The sequence below is a fragment of the Chelonoidis abingdonii genome, chromosome 3 (genome assembly GCF_003597395.2).
Source record: "Chelonoidis abingdonii isolate Lonesome George chromosome 3, CheloAbing_2.0, whole genome shotgun sequence".
In the NCBI taxonomy this organism is placed as follows: domain Eukaryota; kingdom Metazoa; phylum Chordata; order Testudines; family Testudinidae; genus Chelonoidis; species Chelonoidis abingdonii.
In genome coordinates this window covers 148,073,746-148,097,547 of record NC_133771.1, presented here as the reverse complement: position 1 = coordinate 148,097,547, position 23,802 = coordinate 148,073,746, and the positions used below count along the sequence as shown (strand labels likewise).

General features: G+C 41.1%; 1 protein-coding gene across 3 annotated transcripts in view; it reads left to right on the top strand.

The window, feature by feature from the left end:
• The window catches only part of SMYD3 (SET and MYND domain containing 3), a 701,794-nt gene that overhangs the window by 108,218 nt on the left and 569,774 nt on the right, over positions 1 to 23,802 (top strand). For all 3 annotated transcript variants that reach the window (XM_032801055.2, XM_032801054.2, XM_075064202.1), the window contains exons 2-3: positions 12,454 to 12,517; positions 23,454 to 23,561. In XM_032801055.2, coding sequence (XP_032656946.1) covers positions 12,454 to 12,517; positions 23,454 to 23,561 — 172 coding nt within the window. The remainder of the gene's footprint in view (positions 1 to 12,453; positions 12,518 to 23,453; positions 23,562 to 23,802) is intronic.

The window sequence follows — 23,802 nt, the reverse complement described above, 5'->3', positions numbered from 1 at the left end:
TCTAGAACAATTTGTTTATGATAAAAGTTTAAAAGGATTTTACTTTCGTTTGTCTAAGTAATGACTACAGTGAGACAAAAATCTATAGGTATTTGAAGGGTTTACACTTTATCTGTCTTAGAGTTTTCCATGGAGCATATTACCAAAGTATTGAAGTGCTTATGGATGGAGAATTATTATTTATAAGTGTAAACAGGGATATAACTAGGAGTACTGGAATAAATTTAAGAAAGGGAACATTTTAGACTATCAATAAAAAAATTCCAGCACTGAGATCTATTAGGCCACATAGATTAGTCTTCCAAAGAAAGTGGTGGGGCATTTAAAACGTAACCAGATACTGGTAAATGTACAGTAGGGGATGCTCCTGAACCAATAAGTTTAATTAGTCCATCGCCCTAATGTAGTTTTTAATCTACAAATTCTATAATTCTACATGTCATCCTGTTAATATAAAAGTCATGAGAAGACTGTTTTGAGTATCAAGCTGGCTCCCAGCACTCGCTGGAGGACATCTTCCAAGATCTAACCAAACCAGATCAGACCTGAGTATAGGAGGAACAAGCTGCCCCTGAGCCAGTGCAGCCAGTTTGTGCTGGCACTTTTGTGTGTCATCAGTCATGTCTGCTGACTGTGAGAGAAGATTTTCTACATTTTGCTCCTGTCATAAACAGATAGCTAAGGGTTAATGTTTCTTTCACCTGTAAAGGGTTAACAAAGGGAACCAAACACCTGTCCAGAGGACCAATCAGGAAACCGGATTTTTCAAAGCTCAGGGAGGGAATGTTTGGGTCTGTGTCTTTTGTCTGGCTCTCGGCTATGAGAGGGATCTTTCTATCTTCAAGCTTCTAATCTTCAGTTTCCCGTTGTAGTCAGGTATAGACATAGGCTTTTATTGTTTTTGTATTTACATGTTGTAATGCGGAACGTTTAAATTGTTTTATTTTTTGAATAGTAGCTGGTTATTCTAATTTTCTTAAAGCATTGACCTGTATATTGTTATCTGATACAGAGAGCATGTTTAGTGTTTTTTCTTTCTTTTTATATAAGCTCTTTTTTAAGACCTTTTGAGTTTTTCTTTTCTGGGTAGGCTAGAGAAGAAGGGAAGGAATTTCTTTGTTAGATCTCGGAGGGTGATCTGAAACCTCAGGGAGAGGAGGAGGGAGGGAGAGTATTACTACTCTCGGTGCTTTTTCAAGGACTTAGAGCAATTCCGGGAACCTGGAGGGGTAAAGAGGAGACAGGGGGAGGTTATTTCCCTTTGTTGTAAGACTCAGGGCATCTGAGTCTTGGGGGTCCCCCAGGGAACGTTTTGGGGAGACCCGAGGGAGTCAGGCCCTGGAAATTTCTGGCTGGTGGCAGCGATATCAGATCTAAGCTGGTAATTAAGCTTAGAGGGTTCATGCTAGCTTCTCAGTTTATGAACGCTAAGGTTCAAATCTGAACAGGGAAGCTATGACAGCTCCTGCTTCCCAACTGTGTTGGATGTACAGAGAGATGATTGAACTGAATTCTATTTCTTGTGCATCACAGCAGCAGAATTGTTTACCAAGTCCCAATACGTTACATTTGTGCAAGCCGACTGAAGTCAAAGGGGTGAGCATAGATATAATTCAGGGAATAATCTGAAGACCGTAGGGATGCACAGGTGAAAATGAGGGCTTAATTTGGACTGTAGAACCTTCGTTATTCTTGATGTGTAAAAAGGAAAGAATGCTGATTGACTTACTGAGCCCAGGCTGAGTTTGCAGTTTGCAGAGGTGAAGGGGAGCAGGAAATATTGTTTTACTTGTAAAATGAGAATATTTAATATGGAGTAATTGAGACAATCAAGTTTGCTTGCTCAGTTTTGTACTGCTGCCTAATTGGACTCTAAAAGTTAAGTCATACCTGTTGTTTGGCAGTGTGCAGGAGATGCACTTTATATAAGCCCAATGTCTGTATTCCAAAAATATGTGTGAATTCCTTTGAAGCCTCTCCTGCAACCACACTCTAGCTGGCAACACGCAGGGAAGGAGGAAGACCCCTAGGGAGAAGCATAACCCAGTTCTGGCCAGACCAAGGACAGACAAAGAGACTTGGACGGGGAAGGCTTTGGAAATCTGGAACAAAGACGTTTGAATTGGATTAAAGGTCAGCCCCTGTCCCACATGGAGGAAGAGTACTCTGAGAGATGCTGATTGGAATTTAGTGATAGGGCTTGTGGGTGTGTGGGCTCTCTTCTCGCCCAGCTTGGTGTGGTCAGAGCTATTTAACTAAGCAAGGAGAAGCTAAAAGGTTAGGTAGGGTTTATGTGTATATGACTTTTCTGTTAGTTTAACCCCATTTCTCAAACAGTTGTATTCCTGTTCACTAATAAATAATGTTTTTTGTTTGGAAAGGGCTAAACTGTGTATTTGCCTACGTTTTCTGGTTACAAAGTCCCCAAGAGAGAAGATGCTTGCGGGGAACCAAGCCAAATTGGCTCTGCTAAAGGCACCACAGTGAATAACGGGGTGCTGAAGCTTGCGAACTCAGTCTAAGAGTGGTAAATTCATTGTACTCCCTCTTAAATGAACTGGAGGTTCAGGGCCTATCCCTAGGAAAGGTGCACTCACAAGAGACTGTTCAGGGGTACAAGGCATAGCATGCTCTGTAATAGTAAATAAAAAGAATTTTAATTTAGAGTGGGTACTCTAGATTTTGGGAGGTTTATCAGGGACTTTCAAGTGCTGATTTTTCTTAGTTAGGGCTTCAGTGTACAATCTGTAAACTTGAATATGTGTTGGACAGCATTTTTGTAATTGTTCCATTAGCTGTCTCACTACTCTGATATCTGTTGTCACAAGAACATCAGTACATCTTTGTCTATTATGTTAAGCCTACCAGAGGGCAGATTGGGCTTAGAAGGTAATTATAAGGAGCTGTTTTTCTCCTTGATTCGTGTCTAACCTCCTTTTCATGGTCCTGTGGCTTACTCAAGCACATTGAAAAAAGAACAGAGTCACGGATGTTAGAAGAACTATTCAGGACTTAAAAATATCTTGAGGTGAGAAGGGTCAGCACAAATGCGTCAGTACTGAAAAGGAGTTTGATCTGGGTGGGCGTTAGATACTGAGTGAGCTAGAATGAGGAATGTAGGCAGAGTGTTTTCATGACTGCAGACAAGAAAGGACCCTGTTATATCTGTTGAAAGAATGAAGCATGTACTCTCCTTTCCTTGCTTTGGCAGTGTCCTACCATTTCCCTTTCCCTTTGAACCCTACTTGTGGAGATTAGCCCAGCTGGTAATGCAAGGACTGGGAATTGTCACTATGCAGGAGCTCCAGGGGAAGTGGAAAATTTCCTGCATCCTCTCCACTTGCTACCGTGTTGTTGCACAGAATCAAGTCACAATCTAGCCCTTACTGTGTATTTGAGGATGTGTATTGGCTTCGGACTGGCTCTGGTGGCATGATGAATTTAAAAAAATTCATTGCGTTTTAACTAAGTATTCAGCTGCCTTTGACCATACAGGACCATAAATGTTAATGATTTATTATAATATGCTGTTAGTTGTAGGCATGTTGTTCCCAGGACATTAGAGAGACAAGGTGGTGAGGCAACATCTTTCTCACCAACGAAGTTGGTCCAATAAGAGACAAGTTTGTGTGGCTCGAAAGCTTGTTTCTCTTTCCAATGGAAATTTGTCCAATAAAACACATCACCTCCTACCTTGTCTGTCTAATAATTTATTATTGTAAGTTTTATTAATTTTTAAGGACAGAAATGGGTTGGTAACACTATGAAAGACTGAAGTTTACCGATTGTTGCTATTGCTTGTTCTCAGTTTGCAGCAGGGCTTTAAATTAAAATCAAAACCCAAGTAGGTTTTGCACAGTTCATGTATCAGACTGAAGTACCAATTTACAGCAGGGCTAAAAAAATGCTCGGAAAATTGGTGCAATGTGGCATGCAGTTGAAAGAGCAAGCCTAGATTCTGAAATGAAAAACAGCAAATAAAAAGATCCTGCATGGATTGAAAATGAAATCACATTAAAAAAAAGAAAAGAAAAAAAATAGCTCTGGTTTATAGAAGGAAAAGTGTGAATAAGTTAAATCACAGGAAAAGCAACAATGTGTTAGATATAACTGCATGCCTTGTCATAGGTAGTGTTTATCTGACACCTGGTGTCATGCTGCCAGGAGTGGCTCATGACTCTGAGGCCTGGTCTACACTGTGGGGGGTGTTAATGTAAGATACGCAACTTCAGCTACGGGAATACTGTAGCTGAAGTCGAAGTATCTTATTCTGACCTACCTCCCGTCCTCACAGTGTGTGATCAGTGTCCGCAGCCCCCCCCCCATCGACTCCGCTACTGCCGCTCGGTCCGGTGGAGTTCCGGAGTCAACGGGGAGCGCATTCGGGGATCGATATATCGATCCCCAATAAATCGATCGCTACCCGCCGATATGGCGGGTAGTCTGGACGTACCCTGACTGTCTACCTGAGGGTAGACTGTCAAAAGCAGGGCATACAACACTTTAAAATTGTTAGTATATTCTATAATTAGATTTTGTCAACCCAGTACTAAATATAACTCCCAAAGTACAATAATAGTCTTATAATTACTCCTGAGGGCATTCTGCACCAAAAAATTAAGAATTCTGTGCCAAAAATTAAAATGTTGTGCACAATATTATAAAATTTCTGCAACATTTTGCAGAATTTTATATGTCAAATAAATGTGAAGGATTCAGTATGGTATAGTGGAGTGTGGAGCACGGGCCACTGGCTGCACAGAAGTGGGAGATCACTGTGTAGCTTCCCCCCCAAGGACACAAACTCATCAGTGAGGCTGCACCCAAACCTGACACAGCGAAAGGACCCGGCCTACCCCAGAAACACCTCAGGGCCCCACCCCTCTGTGTGGGTAGGCAGGCTCAGCAAGGCAGGATCCAAGTATGGAGGGGATTAATGTGGGGGGATCCAGGTGTAGGTTGAGAGGGTTCTGTGTGGGCCAATCTGGGTGTGGGGGGGATCTGGATGCACAGGGGCTTGTTGCAGGGATTCTGGGTGCAATGGTAATGAGACGTTGTGGGTGTGTGTGTGCAGGTGAAGGTGGTTGGGGCTCAGTGGGGCGAGTCTGGGTGTAGGCGATGATAGAACTTGGCAGAGGGGTCTCGGTGTGGGGGGCTCAGTTGTGTGTCCAGATGCTGGTGGAGTGAGGATCCAGCTGCAGCTGGTTGGGGCTCGGTAGGGTGGGGATCTGGGTGTGGGTGGCTCGTTGGGGTGATCCAGGTTCAAGGGGAGTGGAGTTCATCGGGGGGTGGGGTTTGAGTGTGTGAGGAAGTGAGGCTTGGCAGGAGGATCTAGGTATGAGGGATCTGGATGCATGGGGGTTGGGCATATGGGGGAGCAGCTCCCTGTCCAGGGATCCCTCCCCCTGCAGCTGAGGAGGAATGGGTGCAGGAAGTGGGGTAGTGGGAGTTTGCAGAGCTTCCTGCAGCTGGGGGAGAAATCTGGGGGTGGGTCTGACCTAACCCCAGATCCTGTATAGGGGAAGAGGAAGTTCTGTCCTCTCCCAGCCCAGCCAGGACTAACAGCTGAGCCAGGCACAGGGTAGGAGCCACTAGCTAGGTTTTCCCCAGTTCCAGCTCCTGCCCACCGTGATTTACCTCTCTGCTGGCTGCTCTGGGTACCCGACACATACTGCTGGGGAGGGTCGCATGACTGCTTTTGTGGCTTCCCTTTGCTTCTCCATCAGGAAGTCATTATTCTGTGGGGAAGCAAAGATATTTGTGGGGGACTTAAATTCTGCACACGCACAGTGGTGCAGAATTCCCCCAGGAGTATATAATGGAGCAACGAACAGTCCCCTTAGACACTCCAGTCTTTCTTGCTACCCAGGTAAGTTGGACTATGTGACAAATGGTAACTTACACCAAAAATCTCAAAGCATCAGGTTACATTGAGTCCCAAGAGACTAGTCACTAACCCTGGTCAATTTGCATCCTAGATCTCACACCAAACAATGCTGGTAGCCAATTCATAGAGAGGAATGCATATAGAATCTTTGATAATCAACGCAATGACCACTTGCCTTCAAATGTGCAAGAATTAGTACTTTTTTCCTTTATTTCTTCTTTTGCATTACACAAGGCTTCTTTCTCGTTTGATGGGTTATTTAGTTATAGCAGGGGTATGCAACCTATGGCACGTGTGCCAAAGGTGGCGCACGAGGTGATTTTCAGTGGCACTCACACTGTCCAGGTCCTGGCCACTGGTCTGGGGCCCGGGGCGCTCTGCATTTTAATTTAATTTTAAATGAAACTTCTTAAACATTTCTAAAACCTTATTTACTTTACATACAACAATAGTTTATTTATGTATTATAGACTTATAGAAAGAGACCTAAAAATAAAAAGTTTATTTGATAACAATTTTATAAATATTTAACAGCTTCTATGAAGTTAATATAGAGCTGATACTGATGGGTAGAAGCTATGCAAATTGTCATCACTTTGTGTTTTTAAATACCTCAAAATACATAAATCCTGTAAGAAGTCTTATTCCTGAATTTTTCAATTTCAGATTAAGTACTTTAAATCATACTGTTTACTTTTGTAAAATTCCATGTCAGAATATTCATTGATGCCATAAATCCTACAGATGGAGGTTTGAGAGGGAGTTGGGAGAGAAGCAAAATGCAGCAGTTTTGTCAGTTCATGCAGCTGCACCAAACATCCTAAATCTGCTCATCATTTGGTGGATGAGAGTGGGGAGGAAAATAATTAATGGATATTTCATTCATTATACAGTTTGAGTAGGGAGTCAGATTCTTCAAATACTTTGGCTGCTAGCGTCAGATGTTGGAAATAAACTTGAAGTAATGTTCTGTATCTTCGTTACCACTTCATTATTAAATGTTGGTAAAAAAAAGAACCCAATCCTGCCAGGTGCTGAACACTGTTGTCTCCCATTGGTTTCAGTGAGAGTTGAAGAAGCTTAGCATCTTGCCATCAGTTCTAAGCTATGCGCGTTTTTCAGATGGCAGAATAAAATATTTGTTGTACTTCAGTTATTTCAGCAAGTCTTTTCATCTTTTAGGAAGAAAATAAAATACTGAGAGAAGATATTGCAACAGTATGTCAGGGTCATACAATACAATGCTGAGAGTTAAATAGTACAGATGCAAGACCTAAAATATGGATCTATATTAGAAGTTCTTAAATTGCTAAGTGATGCATTCATGTGGCTCTTGAAGGCATATTTGCAGTGGATAATGGATATGAGTATTTTGGTACTTTAAGATCTTGTTTCACTTCAGCTATTGTAACTATAGATATGTTGCCTAATGTAAATACTAGTTTATCATCATTCTGGTAGGGTGACATTTACCCTAGGACAGAAGGTCTGCACAAAAACTTCCTTTGAGCAACCCTTCTGCACCTGACTGAATTAGGGGTTAACTTTCAAATGGTAGAACTTCCATGGATAGAATTAAACGTGAGTGTTTACAAAATGTTTGCCTGAGTACATTGTGTCAAATAATATTATTTAAATGACTAATGAGAGAAGTTCAACAGAGGCTTTTACCTATTGATATAGATCATTAGGGTTGGAAGGGACTTCAGGAGATCATATAGAACACTTTGTATACAGAGTTCCTCATTTCCTAATCCAAAATAAGGAAGACCTAAAGGCCCTGTGATCTGCTTCTATTCCTGAAAAACTGTGTAATGATGCAACTATGCAGAACAACTTGGGGAAACTCCAGAAGTGGAAATCTCAAGAATTTTGTATGATAATATAGAAAATGATGTTCATAGATCTCTACTTTTCTAGATCATTCCATGTTACCATACACATTTTCAAGAGGTAGCGTTGAGCATGATGAAACTGTTGTGCATGCCTTACATCCACGATAACATGTTGATGACCTAGGAAATAGAACTTTTTGTAGTGTGTGCTGTCTGTGATTTGAAATACCTGGAGAAAAGGTCTCATTAATGTACATAATTGAAATAAATATGGAGGATTTTTCCCATTTTTAGAAAGAGAGGGTAGATTTCCTGAAGATTATCCTGTATCCCTGACAAAACATGTTGATAAGTATTACAAAATGTATGTCTCAGAATTAGTCCAGATGGATATAATTTTGGGCGTGCTTGTGCGCTTCCATTAATTGTCTCTACCTGGACTATTTCTGATATTCAGATATCTGAGCAGTTCCAAAGAGCAATCATTTTATCCTTTTCTTTTCATACTAAATAAACCTGCCACAAAAATGTTTAATTCTTTCCCCCTACATTATACTGATCTGAGGTCCAAATTCAGAGTGAGAAATATTCAGTTCTTCACCAATGGCTTTGTTAGAGTTCTGATATTTCTGGGCCTTAGAAATATACAATTAGAGAAGGGAGATTTCCAGCACTTGATTCTAGTTTTGGATTGTCCCCAGATGTTGGATTCTAAAATCACAACACTTTTTTTTATGGGAAAGATTTTTAGGTACTATTTAGAAGATTTTAAAAATTATTAGTTTTTTTTACTCTCCAAGCCCTTTCTAATTGAACTCATGATACCAAGGCCCTTACTTCTGTAGATAGGGTGAAAGACAGGAGCAATAACAAGATTTTAATCTCAGACATTTTTGAAATATTTGCTTTCTGCTAGTTGTATGGTATTCAGCACACCACACAACATATTCTGTAAGGTATCATGAGTTCAACTATAAAGGGGTTGGAGAATAAGAAAGCTAATGCACAAAGATTGGCACTCATTTGGAATGATTCATTCGTGGCCTTACAACTTGTGACCAATGCAGTTATTTGACCTGATGTAGATAAAATTTTAAGCTGCTTCACACCATCATATCTACTTTTATACAGTCTATTGAAATCATTGGGTTCACTCTATTTAAATGATAATGGAAACCCAAATTCATACATTTATACCACAGTTCACCATCATGAATTCTCTCTAAATATTTATGCATATTACATAACTTAACTTGTATTTCTTTGTTTCCACATAAGTACATGGCTATATTTTAATTCCTCTTATATTTAGTATATGTTTGACATTCCCTATTTTCTCCCCATCACTTATAAGATTCTTAAAAAAGATGAAGTTAAATCAGCGATGAGTTTAAATATGCCAACGCTGGTGCATTTTAGTGCACATTGATACAATAACTTTGTGCAGAATTGACACCAGTGAGAATTCCACATGTGGAACAAAGGACTTAGTCTGTGTTCAAGAGATATCTATTTTATTTGGCATTCTGTATTTATTATGTTGTTTTGGATAGCTACAGATTCTTAGCCATACATTAAATTAATGGAATCAATGGACCAAATTCATTGCTCAGAAGTTGTTATTGATTAAGGTTTGTGACCAAGTTGGTGCCATCTCACTTTATTTGGACATATGACTCTTTGAGGCATTTGCTATGAATTTAGAGTGAGCACAGGGACTAAAAGTTGGGGGTAGCTGAGTGTATATTGATTTAAATAAAGGAAAGAAGAATGAGTCTGTGGTCTAAGTAACTGATTGGAAATCAGAAGTACCAGACTGGATATCAGAAGACCACCTGTGAAATTCTGACCCTATTAAGGTCAATAACAAAATTCTTTGAGTTCAGAGGGTCCAACATATTCATAGATTCATAGACTTAAGGTCAGAAGGAACCATTATGGTCATCTAGTCTGACCTCCTGCACAGCACAGGCCACAGACTCTCTCACCCACCCACTAACCTATGTCTGAGTTATTTAAATCCTCAAACAAACCCCTAACCCATGTCTGAGTTATTGAAATCCTCAAATTGTGGTTTAAAGACCTCAAGGTGCAGAGAATCCTCCAGCAAGTGACCTGTGCCCCATGCTGCAGAGGAAGGCAAAAAACCTTCAGGGCCTCCACCAATCTTCCCTGCAGGAAAATTCCTTCCCGACCCAAAATATGGCAATTAGTTAAACCCTGAGCATGTGGGCAAGACTCCCCAGCCAGCACCCAGGAAAGAATTCTCTGTAGTAACTTAGATCCCACCCCATCTAACATGCCATCATAGACCGTTGGGCATATTTACCTGCTAATAATCAAAGCTGAATTAATTGCCAAAATTAGGCTATCCCATCATACCATCTCCTCCATAAACTTATCAGGCTTAGTCTTGAAGCCAGATGTCTTTTGCCCCCACTACTCCCCTTGGAAGGCTGTTCCAGAACTTCACTCCTCTAATGGTTAGAAACCTTTGTCTAATTTCAAGTCTAAACTTCCTAGTTTCTATTGACAGCTGTGCTATTGATTTAAGGTCAGAGACGGCAAAGTGATCCACATGGCAGACCTTTATGCCCCCATAGAATCCCTGTAAAAACAATAAGATTCTTACAGAGTGTGAGCTTTAAGGTATAAATGCGAGTAAATCACTTTACTCTTTTCCTCTGCCTTCCTTTTGTCATCTGTAAAACTGGGACAGTTACCTCCCTCACATGTCTTGCAACAGTTATTTAGGGTATGACTACACTACAAGCAAAGAGGTGATTGCAGCATGGGTAGATGTGCTCATGCTCGTTTTAATAAAACTAGCCTGGGTAACAATAGCACTGTAGGTGTGGCAGTACAGGCTGCAGCACAGGCTACTATCCAGAGTACAAATCCTACAGGGAGTCTGGAGTATTCTGATTGCTAGCCTGTGCTGAAGCCCGTCCCACCACATCTACACTACCACTGTTAACTGTGCAAGGCAGATTAAAGCTAGTGCGGTATGCCTACCAGTGCTATGATCACCCCTTAACTTGCAGTGTAGACATACTGTACTCTTGAGGTTTGTAATCCATTTTCAGTTCTTCAAATGGAAGGCACTATAGGAATGTAAAAATGTATTAATATAATAATTAATGTTGTGTATAGTGGTTGTCAAACCTAAACATCTGTCAGACTGGCTATGTGTCTTTATGCGTAAGTCTGTAATTTATTAGTGTAAGAAATATGTCCAGCTGTCTATTGGTAGGAGTATTTCCACAATGTAGGAAGGACAATCCTACAGTCTGACTAGCTAGTATCTCCTTAATTTAGTCTCTTCTTTCTTGAGTCTTCTGTTTATAAGAGCAAGCACCATATTCTCAGTGTCAATATAAGCTGAGAAAGCATGTGGTTAACTTTATTTTTAAATGTAAAGTTAAAACCTCTGGGCTTTTTGCTGGTGCTGTGACAGCTAAGAAATTGGCAAGAATGATACTGCAATGCATATCCTAATGCCAGTGCAGCTGAGAGCAGAATTTGATTTATAACATGTAAATTTGATTAATTTTCTGCATAATTTCATGCTAAATATTTCCTCACCATCTAATAATTTACAAAACTTTTATTAGTAAATTATATTTTCTCCCCAAGTCAAGTTCTCAGCTTGTCATATGACTTAAATTAAGCCAGCAGCAGGGAATCTCACTCAAGCCAGGAGGTACTTTGTAGAATCATAATTAAAATGTTCATGTGTATCTCTGGTTCAAACTTCTCATCTCTCCCCTTGTGCCCCCAATAGTCTTTTTCAGATGGAGTTTTTGCTTTAGTCACATTGTTTACCAATCACAGGCAACCTTTTTTTTTAAAAGGCATACATTTCCACTATCAGGTCAACTTCACATTGCAAATAACTCAGGCCTAGTCTACACTGGGGTCGGGGGGGGGTATCGATGTAAGATACGCAGCTTCAGCTATGGGAATACCATAGCTGAAGTCGAAATATTTTATTCCAACTTACCTCCCGTCCTCACGGCACGGGATCGACGTCCGCAGCTCCCCCGTCGACTCCACTGCTGCCACTTGCTCCGGTGGAGTTCCGGAGTCAACGGGGAGCGCATTCGGGGATTGATATATCACGTCTAGATGACATGCGATATATCGATCCCCGATAAATCACTTGCTACTCGCCGATACGGCGGGTAGTCTGGACATACCCTCAGTGTCACATCTGCAGATTCACAGCAAGAATCTTGCTTAAGACAGGTAATGAACAGGTAATGGGGACCTGAATTCTGCCTTGCAACATATTATCACGTTGATGGGCTCCAAAGACGACAACATCCAGCTGTGCTGCACCATAGTCTGAGATTCTATTGCATTAACCGCAAAATCTAATTCTTTGACACTATGGTAGCAAAGCAAGAAAAACAAATGATTCCTGTTTTATTATCTCACTGGAGAGTAGGGAGATGCCGCTTTAATCTAGACTCCGGTAATCTTACTGTTAACACACAAGCAGCCCCATTGACTCTAGTAAATAAATAAACCATTCATAGGGTACTGTTCAATATGAGTAAGGAAATCAGAATCTCTTGCCCTTGGTTTCTTGCCTTGACTTTGTATGTAAAAATAAATAAATACATGTGTGTCAAGCAATTTGTTCTTTCTGTGGCTCCTTTTTCCTTCAGATATTTGGAAATATATTTTTATTTTTCCTACATAACTAATACAGGATGTTTCTTACAGGAATGAACGGCTGCTTAGATGCTCTCAGTGCAAAATTGCCAGATACTGTGATACACGTTGTCAGGTAATGATCATTTTTAAAAATAATGACAAGCTACTAAAGAAAAAAATAATGCTTTAGCTGTGGGGTTTCCACTACATTGTGTTGTCATTACCCATTAATGGTCCCTGTACATCTATGGAATCCATTAGCAACAAGTCACTAACAATGAGCAAAAATAAACAAATTACCCTCTCATTGCGGCTTTTGCTTAATGCTTATTAATTTACCTAACTAATATAACTAATTCAGACAATGTTGATATGTAACTTACTCACAGCCTGCCTCTTCCTCTCATTTACTTAGGCTAAGACTTTCAAAACGGGATGCCCAAAGCTAGTTATTTAAATAAGAGGCCTGACTTTTGAATACCCACAGCTCTCATTGACTTTAAGGTTCTTGAATTTGAATGCCACTTTCTTTCATGTAAGGTTGTGGATTTTTGTTCGTTTGTTTGTTTTAATTATGGATATAGCCCTAAGGCTTCCTTCCTTACCTGGCTTTATCCTCCCCACCCCTTTTATAGTTAACAAAATGAAGTTGAAATTGGTGGTTAGGATTTACTTGGTCAGAAAAACCTGCTTGTTGTGTTTTCTGGCATACATGCAGAGAAATTAGATAAAAACATAAAATAAAGTAGCACTACTTTATTTGTTAGACTATAGAAGAATAACACACACGAACCCCAAAACAAAGAGAGAAGGCAGGCTGTTCCCTAAAACAGAGAGGTGCAACTTACTTTTGGCAGGCTGTCTGCAGAACAATTGACTCTGATTGCCCACTTCCCTACAGAACAGCCTGCCTGCAGACAGGACAAGGAGAACCACAGGAGAATTGAAAGTGATAGATTACAGTTTTAACATGGTTTTCAATACAGCACACTGCTCCTGTGTTTTTACAGGTTAGGGTGTTTTTTTTGTTTGTTTGTTATACCAATTCCGAGATGAATGCCAAGAAAAAAGTGGGTTTCAAGAATATTGCCTAATATATATTGGAATGATGTGTGTCTAGATCTTTGAGAACTGTTTACAGTGTTGAGGGTCCTACATTCTTTTGATAGGTGACAGACTTCAAAGGCCTGATTCTCCATGGCCTTTCACTGTGTATTGTCATTTACACTTGCCTGTTGAAAGTTAGCACAAAATTCCCTGAAATCAGGTGTGTTTACACAAGTGTAAAAGACTACACAAGATGCAAGGTGGTGGAGAAAAGGCCCATGCTATTTTGGCATTGTGGATCTGTCTGGGGTGTATAGACCCTGTGCTGTCTCAGCTGCTAAAGGGTTAATAGAGAGACTTCCTGCCTGCTCAGCTGGGCATGATTGGGGGGCTCACAAAAGCTGCAGAGATTAAAGGATTGAAGAGCAAAAGGGTGGGTGGCTGCTAGAGAAGCTGAGGAGCCACTGAGATCAGGAGACTTCAGCAATGGGCTGGTGAGAAGCTGCCCAGCTGACTGGGGACAGGACCACAGGGTAACCCTGAGGAACAGCTTGCAGGACAGGCACTGTAGGAAATAGGCCAGGAAAAAAAATAAGCGGTTTGTGAGAGCTTGTTGCCAACCATTTTGTACAGTATCCCTGACCTGGAACCCAGGATAGTGCGTGGACCTGGTTCCCACCAAGCTCAGCAAGTGGGGTTTATTAAGGCCTTGAACAAGTGAGCCATACCTGAATGGCCCAAGGACTGTGTGCCCCTCATCTAGGGCCACTGGCCTCTGGAAGTATTTAACTCTTTAACACCGCAATTGGGGAAAGGACAGCCAGAGACCTGGCCAAAGGGCATAGCAAGAAATCAACAAGCAGGCTAGCCGGTGAGAGGGTGCCAAAGATCATAAGGACCACCAAATGAGTCAAATTATAAACTCTTGAACATCACATTAAAATTGTGGGTTTTTAACTTTGTTGATTTTTTGAAGAAAAAAATAGAAAAAAGTATGAATTGTAAGATATAACCTACTGAAAGAAGGTCTTTGAGGGACTATTTAAATTTGTCTAGCAGATTATTTCACAAGTCTGAATGCTTAATTTTTTTAACTGGTCTCAGTGACCTTCAAAACATCTTTTCTTGATCAGATATTTAATATGTTTTTATGAAGAAGCTATTTTTATAACTTGACCACTTTCCTTTGCAACTCAAAAAAAAAAATTCTATTATGGGATTAGAATATATGGAGGGGAAAGATAGGTATGTCACTTTGATTCATTATACAGCAAATGCATGTACAACATATATTAGGTGTTTACTCTAGCATCAATAATAATGCCACAGTTATATTTACTGTGGAAGATAATGGGAAAATATCTGAAAAAAAGAAAATTATCACTGGTAGAATGTAAAAGACTGGTGCTTTTTTCTTGTCAAGCTGGTATGTCAAACAAGAATATGACTTGACCCTACTGCCATTAAAGTCCATGGCAAAACAAACATTGACTTCAGTGAGGAAGGATCATGTCCATATTGAGTAACGTGCATTTAAATTGCTCCGTTTGTTTTGGCTTGGAAGTATAGTATTTAATATTGTACTCAGCGTTATTTGACAATCATGGGAATCCGGAAGAAGACTTTACCTTTAGCCAACCAAGAGTGGAAAACTGTCACCACAAATGCCAGTTTATAAAGACACTTGTGCAGTCATGGATCTTCATTCCACTTGGGGTGGGTGGTCTAGATAAACAGACACACAATTAGACCAAGCAGGAATGTTTTGTTAGCCTTTTTGTGGCTGTTCTGAAGGGCACAGTGTTCTCTGTGATAATCCTATAGAAAATGGCTACAAAACAGAGAGTAGTACAGTGTTTAAGTGCTGCTTCCATTAGCCAAACCGAAGGCAGAAGGCTTTACTTTACCTCTGCTGGATTTCATATGATTCCTTAATATGTGCACTTCTAATTGTACTAATTGCTGAGCAAAATAAACAGCTGGGCACTGAATCAACTGCAGTTCGCGCTCTTTAAAAAAAATCCCCCTTTATTAGCAGAGAAGGACTTTATTTTATGTTGATAATTGCAGACCTCTGTAAAAATGTGACTCATGGGCTTGGGTTTACATTTTATGCTTAGCTGCAGCATGATTTGATTAATTTTTGATGGGTAGAAAATTAATCCCACATTAGTAAGCACTTAACAGTGTGGTTTAGGAAGTCTGAGTTTCTGGACTTCTGTCTAATGCAGTAAATAAGGTGAGAGCTGTTTCAATTTAAAACCGAGTTTCATGCGCACTCTCAAAAATTGAAACTTGAGAACAGCTCATCTTAGGCTATTGTAGCTCAGGAACCTTGGTTGAAATGACTTCCAATTTCCCCCACAACAAACAACTCAATTGGCCAATCAGTTTTCAAGCTGATCTGATCGTTTTTGTCAATTTTAGAGAGAGTGCATGAAACTTGGTTTTAAATTGAAACAGCTCTCACCTTATTTACTGCATTAGACAGAACAGTCCAAATGGAAATGTTTAAAAATTTTTGACTCTTCAGGACAAAAAAATAAATAAAGCAGGAGCAACATATAATTCAGTTTAGTGGACTCCCATAACTGATATAAAGTATCAAAATCCAAATTTAAGTGTGGAAAATGAAATATTTCTATATTTTTTATTTATTTATTTATTTTGGAACTACACTATGAATTGTTAGGCTCTGGGTAGCTAACTTGGTAGGAATCAGCTGGGAGCCCTAAGAAGAGCAGCAGTGCAAGATCCAGAATTTGTGGTTTGTGGAAAATTCCACAATATTTTAATTTCTTTTCATTCTGAATGGGAATGAAATATCAAATTTCAAAATTTGCTACAAAACAAATTTTATAAAAAAATTGTTTTGGATCATTCAAAGCGTTTCATTTCTGTTTCAATTTTTAATTTTATTTTTATAATATAAAATGCATTTCAAAACAAACAAAAAATCAAAATGTCAAAACATTTCCACGTTATCTAAAGAAATTTAATCAAAACTGACATTTTTTTAGTGGAAGGTTCAGTTCTGACAAAACGGCATTTTCAGATGGAAATTTTTTCTGTTGCAAAACTTTTGCCCAGCTTAGTGCTAACCTATTTATTTTATGTTAATGGAATTCCCTAGCCCTTTACAAAGTAGGGGTGGGCAACATTTTTGGCCCAAGGGCCACATCTGGATGGGGAGATTGCTGCAGGGCCATGAATGTAGGACTGGGGCAGAGGTTCGGGTGCGGGAGAGAGTGTGGGGTGTGGGAAGGAGTGCAGTATGCAGGATGGGGCTCAGGGCAAGGGCTTGGGGCAGAGGAGGGTGCGGAGTGCAGGAGGGGGCTCAGGGCAGGGGTGTAGGGAGGGGTGAAGGAGGGGGCTCACAGCAAGGAGTTCGGATGCAGGAGGGGTTCGGGGTGCGGGCTCCGGCCCAGTGCCGCTTAGCTGGAGTAGCTCCAGGGTGGCAGCAGCACACACTGGGGCCAGGGTAGGCTCCCTGCCTGCCTGCCTGCCTGCCCTGGCTTCGCGCCGCTCTGGGAAGTGGACAGCACCACGTCTCTGGGGGAGGGCTCTGCATGCGCTGCTCTTGCCAGGGGGTACCTCCCCTGAAGCTCCCATTGTCCGCGGTTCCCTGTTCCCGGCCAATGGGAGCTTTGGGGGAGGTACCCATGGGCAAGAGCAGTGTATGGAGCCCTCGGCCTCCCCATCCCCAGGGGCTGCAGGGACGTGCCGGACGGTTCCTGGAGCAGAGTGGGGCCCGCGATGCCACAGGGGTGGCAATCCCGTGGGCCGGATCCAAAGCCCTAAGGGGCCGGACCCAGCCTGCAGGCCATAGTTTGCTCACCCCTGCTACAGAGTTAAAGGTTAAAATGTAATCCTATCCCATGGAGGCTTGTGGGGGAGGGGGACACAAGGCTCCTATGTATGTCTATGTGGAGGGAGAATGAGATGATTTCTCATGTGATTCTGGAGGAGGTTGCGGGGGGCCGAGCTTTGGAGGTGGTAGGAGCACTGAGTTTGGGGAGGCAGGAGATTAGAGGTGGCCTAAGGTGATAGCCCAGGTGTAACAGGGCAGCCTGCTTCTCTAAGGGCCAGAAGGGAGCAGCCAACCCTGTTCAGTGGAGGGTCCTGGCAGGCAGGTGTTGGGAATGATCAGACGCAGCTGGATAACATCGCGTGGGGACTGGGTCTGATAGCTGCCAGCTAGAGGATATATGGGGTGTGTGTGCTGGGACTAGAAGGCCCTCCTGTGACTAAAGCCCAAGCTGCTGATAGTGAGGCAGAGAAGTGAAAGGGGGGAGAGATCCAGTACAGGAGCCTGGGCTGAGTGGGACTAGAGAATACGGGAGTCAGCGTGTTTCTTTCTGAGGCCATGGAGGGCTGGCAGGAGCAGAGGAGTCATGAGGAGAATAGGGTGCTCTCCCTTTGGCTTTCTTAGGTCCTCAGTACCATGTTGTTACTACTGAAAAATTGAAGGCAATTTACCAGGGGAAAAAATCTCTGTTAAGATAGATTTGAGACTTTGGCCACATAACCTTGTGCTATTTGTACCCCATTTGGATGTGAGAATGTAAATGCTCTGACTGCAAGCCAAGAAATGTAGAGTTAAGGTGACTTTTCTTACACACAACCACCATATTGGGAGGCAGAGATTTAATGCAGTTGCAACTTTTTCTTGCCAATCTCTGAAGTCTGAATGGCTGTCCTCATTCCAGCATTCCCTCAGTAAAATAAATAATAAACGCATCCACTCTGTGATCAGTTTTGGTTTGACTGCAATGGTAAGGAAAAGATGCAATCTTAACATCATTCTAGTGTGAAAACGTATCTCTAAGTTTAGGAGACTGTGAGATATGATGTTGTGCGATAATGCATATTTCATCTCATTAGTGCTTTATTGGTTGGGAAAGCTATTAATCATTTTGATGATACCGTTAGCATATCTAAAATCCTATGCAGCATTTATCATAGGAAATTTTTTTGACAGATAAAGGCTGACTCCAAAGAGCAATTTTAGCTGAAGCAAGATAAAAATGCCAATATAATTATATTACACAGAATTATGTCTGGACACTTACAAGCATGACCTTGTTTCTTTGGGACAAAAGTAATTCTCAGCAGTAGATATTTAACTTGTATTTGTCAGATACTTAGTGACACTAACTGTATTATAATGTCTAGTTGGGGTCATTTTGTTCACTTGTAGAGTTACAAATAAAGAAATACAAGAACAAGGCTCCCATGTGGAAGAAAAAAATATTAAATAATTTATTACTTGAAGGCATAAGAAAGATACTCCAAAGTAAAATAACTGCTACGTGATATTGACACCTTGTTGTTTAAAGTTAAAATCATCCATTTGATGCTATTCATTACTCACACAGAACGTAAAATTAGATGTTTATTTTCAACCCATCAGTTCACAGATTCCCATGAACTGCCACTTCCAGTTCTTGACACACTCTCTGTCCTTCCTTCTGGGGCCATTCATGTAGCCACGCAATGGGAATTCTGCAAACAAAAAATACAGTGAAATCTTTCTTAAGGCACTGACCAAAATTAGGTGCTTAATATAGGTCTTAATATATGGTAGAGTAGTACTGAACTCAGTAGGCCAGAGGTGAGTCACCTTACACCAGTGTTTGTGTTCTGGGATGTCTATTACAGCTGAAAGCTGTCTGGGATGGTGGTCTCTTGTAAGAGTTTCATAGTCTTTTATGATAAATTCCCACCACCAGGGTCTTTGTTCCTATCATCTGATGGATGAGGATTCCTCCAGCGTTAGAATTTTAAAACTATTAAATCACCTCACCAGAGGGCAGTGTACACTTGCCCCTGCTCAAGCATTATAGCATCCCTACTTCTTCTGCCCATCATGTCCTATTTTACTGCTGATTGTAGAAGAGCTATTTCTGTTTCAGACATCATGCAGCCCGATACTGATAGCTGATACGTGACAGAAATTGTTCTCCTCAGTTGGTTGTTTTGTTTCTCCTACTGCCTTTCTATCGGAAACTAAATCGCCTTGTGGAGCCCTATGTTCGTTTTAACTGTTATCATATCTTTTTGTTAACTGTTTCGTTTCTCCTTTTCACTTTTACACGGACATCTGTAAAGCAGCCCAGTAGCTTCAGACTTTGCTGTGAATGCCAACATTAGATGTATACAGGCTTAAAAATTTCCAATTCTATTACGCAGACTTTATATGAAACATTAACAAAAATCTGGATTGACTAAAGTAACAAAAGCAAACCGAAGGAATACAAAAACAGCCCAACCTTCCAACATAACAAGAGACTCGCTTAAAGACTCATTGCTGTTCCTGCTCCCCACTGATTTTAAGGAAGAAGTGCACCAGTTCTCCGTATGTGCACACCCTCCCTACATCCCTTTTCCCCTTCCCCCCGTGTTCCTCTATCCTGTTAAATCTGTCCATTCAGTAAATAAAAATAAGTCTAGTGAAAGTTTTAAGTTGTTCATTAAGGACCCAGTCTTGCATACGCTTACGCACAAGCAACTTTACTCTCACAAGTAGCCACATTGATTTCAATAGGACTGCTCGTGTAAAGTAACTCCATATATAAATGTTTGCATCTCAAGATCTAAAACAGAACATTACTTTTGGTTTCTTTTGATTGTTTCCTATCCCAATGCTTCTAAAGGTCAAATATAAATCATTCAGGTTCTTGTTTTCTGATTTATCATTCCTTCTGCTTTTAATTTTCACAATCTTTAAAGCTGTGAGCCGTTAGTGTCCCTGCTTTTAAAATCCATTTGCTTGCCTACTAATGACTATTAACAAATGAGAAACCTTAATTTTTAAATTGTGATCTTAAAAAGGTTTATAACTTGAATCCTAATGACATCTTGCAAAGATTTCATCAGCCAGATAATAACTGAAGAGAAGAATTAAGTAGTTAAATTGAAGCCGAGTTATTTAATCCCCTAACATAACTGGTGAATACTGATGTGCATTACTGGTCATTGACACTATTGGATGTCTTGGGCCTGATTCTTCTTTCACATTGGGGTAAATCAGGAGTAACTCCATTGAGTCAATGAAATTATACTGGGGAAAAAAAAACTAGGTAAATGAGAGAAAATCAGGCTCAATTTATTTATCATATAAATTTTTTTTTAAATAACTTCACTTTTCCTAGTCACTGAAAGCTCAAGTAACAATGATGGCATTTATACCCTATTACAGTTTACATAAATAAATAAATCAAAATTAAAAGAAGGTCATTTACACTGCAATGTCATGCACTCAAAAGTTAAGAAATGTTGGATAGAAGGTTCCTGTGCAGTTTTAATTCTGCCCCCTTCTGTGTCCATCCTGTGTATAGAACGAGGCAGGGGTTCTGTGGAAAAAAATACTATGTGATCATGTAATTCAAGACTGTATCATAATGCACACACAAAGGGGCAGAATTAAAGTTACACAGGCAACTTTAAATGTGGCATTTCATAACTTTCAAGTGCTTGACTTTGCAATCATAATAACGTTTCTTGTAATGTAGTTTTTATGTGTAATTTCCTAGGATTTTTTAATGTTAGTTGTCTGCCCCCATTATTGGGGTTGAACCTTCACTACTGCAGCACAGACTTTATAACTTGAGCTATGCCACTAACTACATCAACTTGCAGTAGAAGGCTGTTTTCCTAGAGGAAAAGATAGGTTGCTGGGGGCATTTTTGAATGGAGAGTCAGGCCTAACTCTCTTCCCAAGTCCAGTGCTATAGCTGTGATCCCAGGTGTTCCATAGTACAGTGTGTGCTGCTTCTTGGGCAGTGGCATGGGCCCAGCACTAGAGAATGTTGCTGTTCAGTTATTTTGGCAGGCTGACTACAGAAGAGATGCAAAGGAAATGGCGACGTGGCATCCCACAGTTTATATTTCAGCAAAACCTGAACTGAAGGTCATGAGACAAAGAGAAGGCAGTTGTCTCGCCCAAGGCAGAGCTACTATGTATAACATGCCTTGTGTGACACTCTGTATGTTTGGCAAACCTGTCACACATTTGTGCATCTCAGCTGAGATGTCATCATGCATCTGGCCGAACTGAGGGAGGATTACAAGCAGTTGGGCCTTTTAGTTGCTGGAGGCCACTGTGGTGCTGCTTGTCTTGCTACTGCCAGTGCTGGATGAGGGCAAGAACAGGCAGATAAGAGGCAACAACACAAGGTGTTGGAACCTCATATCAGCCATAGGTTCTCTAACGAGCACCACCACCCAGCTCTCCCCAACAGAATCCCTTACTAGACCCAACACGCACCTGCTTTCCCAGGAGCTTCCTGACCCTCAGCAAGACTTACACCCAATTGCCCCTACCACGCTATCTACCTCCCAGGAATTACCAGTCCCTCAGTAACCCCAGCATCTACCTACCTTCTGGCAATACCATAACTCCAAGTATCAACAGTTCCAGTAACCACCCACCCAGTTTCCCCCCGCCCCTCCCCTGTTTCCCATTCAGACTCCCTGCCCTTCCCTGGGGTACCCTCAAATATCTGCCCCTGGCAAGCTGCCAGTTTAACTAAACTTCATACCCTCTTTTTGCTAAGGTGTGTAGACTGTATGCGTAAGTTTATGGTTATACATAAATTATTTATTTGAGTAGCATAAAATGTCACACATGGAGCAGAGCAAAACTTGACAGCAATGCTGAGGGCTTCCCCACCCTTACCCCCCATCCCCGCTGAATATCAGAGCCTGTTGCAAACAATGAAGAAATGGTTTTAAAGTGTTGAGTAGCCAAAGTATACTGGTCGCTACCAGTTCCCTCTATCGTCATCTTAGCATGTGCTCAACATGCCTCAGATGGCACGTGACCAGGATTCATCACAGAATTTGGGTTTCTGGTTGGATCGTTAGCTTCCCGGGCCCAGGCCAGGTACTGATGGGGAGCACGACATGAACATTGATCCATGCCCCCCTGTTATAACTCTGGTCTGTGCTCTCTCGGCTATGAGAGTGATATCTATCTCCAGTCTCTTTGGGGGCATGGGTTCGAATCCCACCTCTGCCACCATGTTATAAGCATAAGTCCCAATTCTGAACCTTAGCGTCCAAAATGTGGGTGCCTGCATGAACCCTCCAAGCTTAATTACCAGCTTAGATCTGATATCGCTGCCACCAGACAGGAATTCCAGTGCCTGCCTCACTCTGGTCTCCCCAAAACCTTCTCTGGGGGACCCCAAGACTCAGATGCCCTGAGTCTCACAACAAAGGGAAATAAACCCACTTCCCTTCTCCCTCTTTACTTCCCCCCAGATTTTCCCACCCTGGGTACACTAGGAGATTTCCCTGCTTCCATTCCTTGAAACACAAACCCAGAGAGATCAAGTTTCTTTCACCCTCACTCAGAGTCCCTGCAAATGCAAGCTTTGCAACTCTAACACCAAGAGAGTTTCCCTTCCCCCCTGTTTCCTTCCTCCCCACAAATTCCCTGGTGAGTTCCAACTAGGAAAAAATCCAACAGGTCTTAAAAAGAAAACTTTATATAAAAAGAAAGAAAAAAGTCATAAAAATGGTCTCTGTATCAAGATGACAATATACAGGGTCAATTGCTTAAAACAAAACATGAATAAACAGCCTTATTCAAAAAGAAATACAATTTAAAACATTCCAGCAACTACACACATGTAAATACAAAAAAAAACCCCATATAAGCCTATTGTCTTTCTACCTTTGTACTTACACTTGGAAACAGAAGATTAGAAAAGTCCTGGAGATAGAGATCACTCTCATAGCCGAGAGAGCACAGACCAGAGACACAGACAAAAGACACACACCCAAAAATCCCCTCCCTGAGCTTTGAAAACTCCGGTTTCCTGATTGGTCCTCTGGTCAGGTGTTTGGTTCCCTTTGTTAAACCTTTACAGGTAAAAGAAACATTAACCCTTAGCTATCTGTTTATGGCACACACACCCCTCAGCTCCCTCTGTAATCTATATCATTAATGTATTTGTTGGTCTGAAATAAAGTGTATTATCCTTTTTTTTTTTTTTTTTTTTTTAATGTAACAGAAAGAAGCCTGGCAGGAGCACAAGCGAGAATGCAAATGTCTTAAGAGTATTGAGCCTAACTTTCCTCCTGACTCAGTGAGACTTGTTGGCAGGATTGTTTTTAAACTAGTAAGTGACATTCTGTTAAACGTATCCCATTCTACAGTTATATGGAAACAGTCTTGCTCTCTAAATAATTATTATAATAGTAGTCTAGCAATTAAAGACTAAAAAGCAGAGGTGGCTAGGTGGATGAACAAAATGGAACATGCATTTAGCATTACAAAATCACTAATTAATTCCTAGCAACACTGGAAACATCAGGAAATATGAATATAAACGTAATTAAGCTCCAGGGGCCTGCTCATGA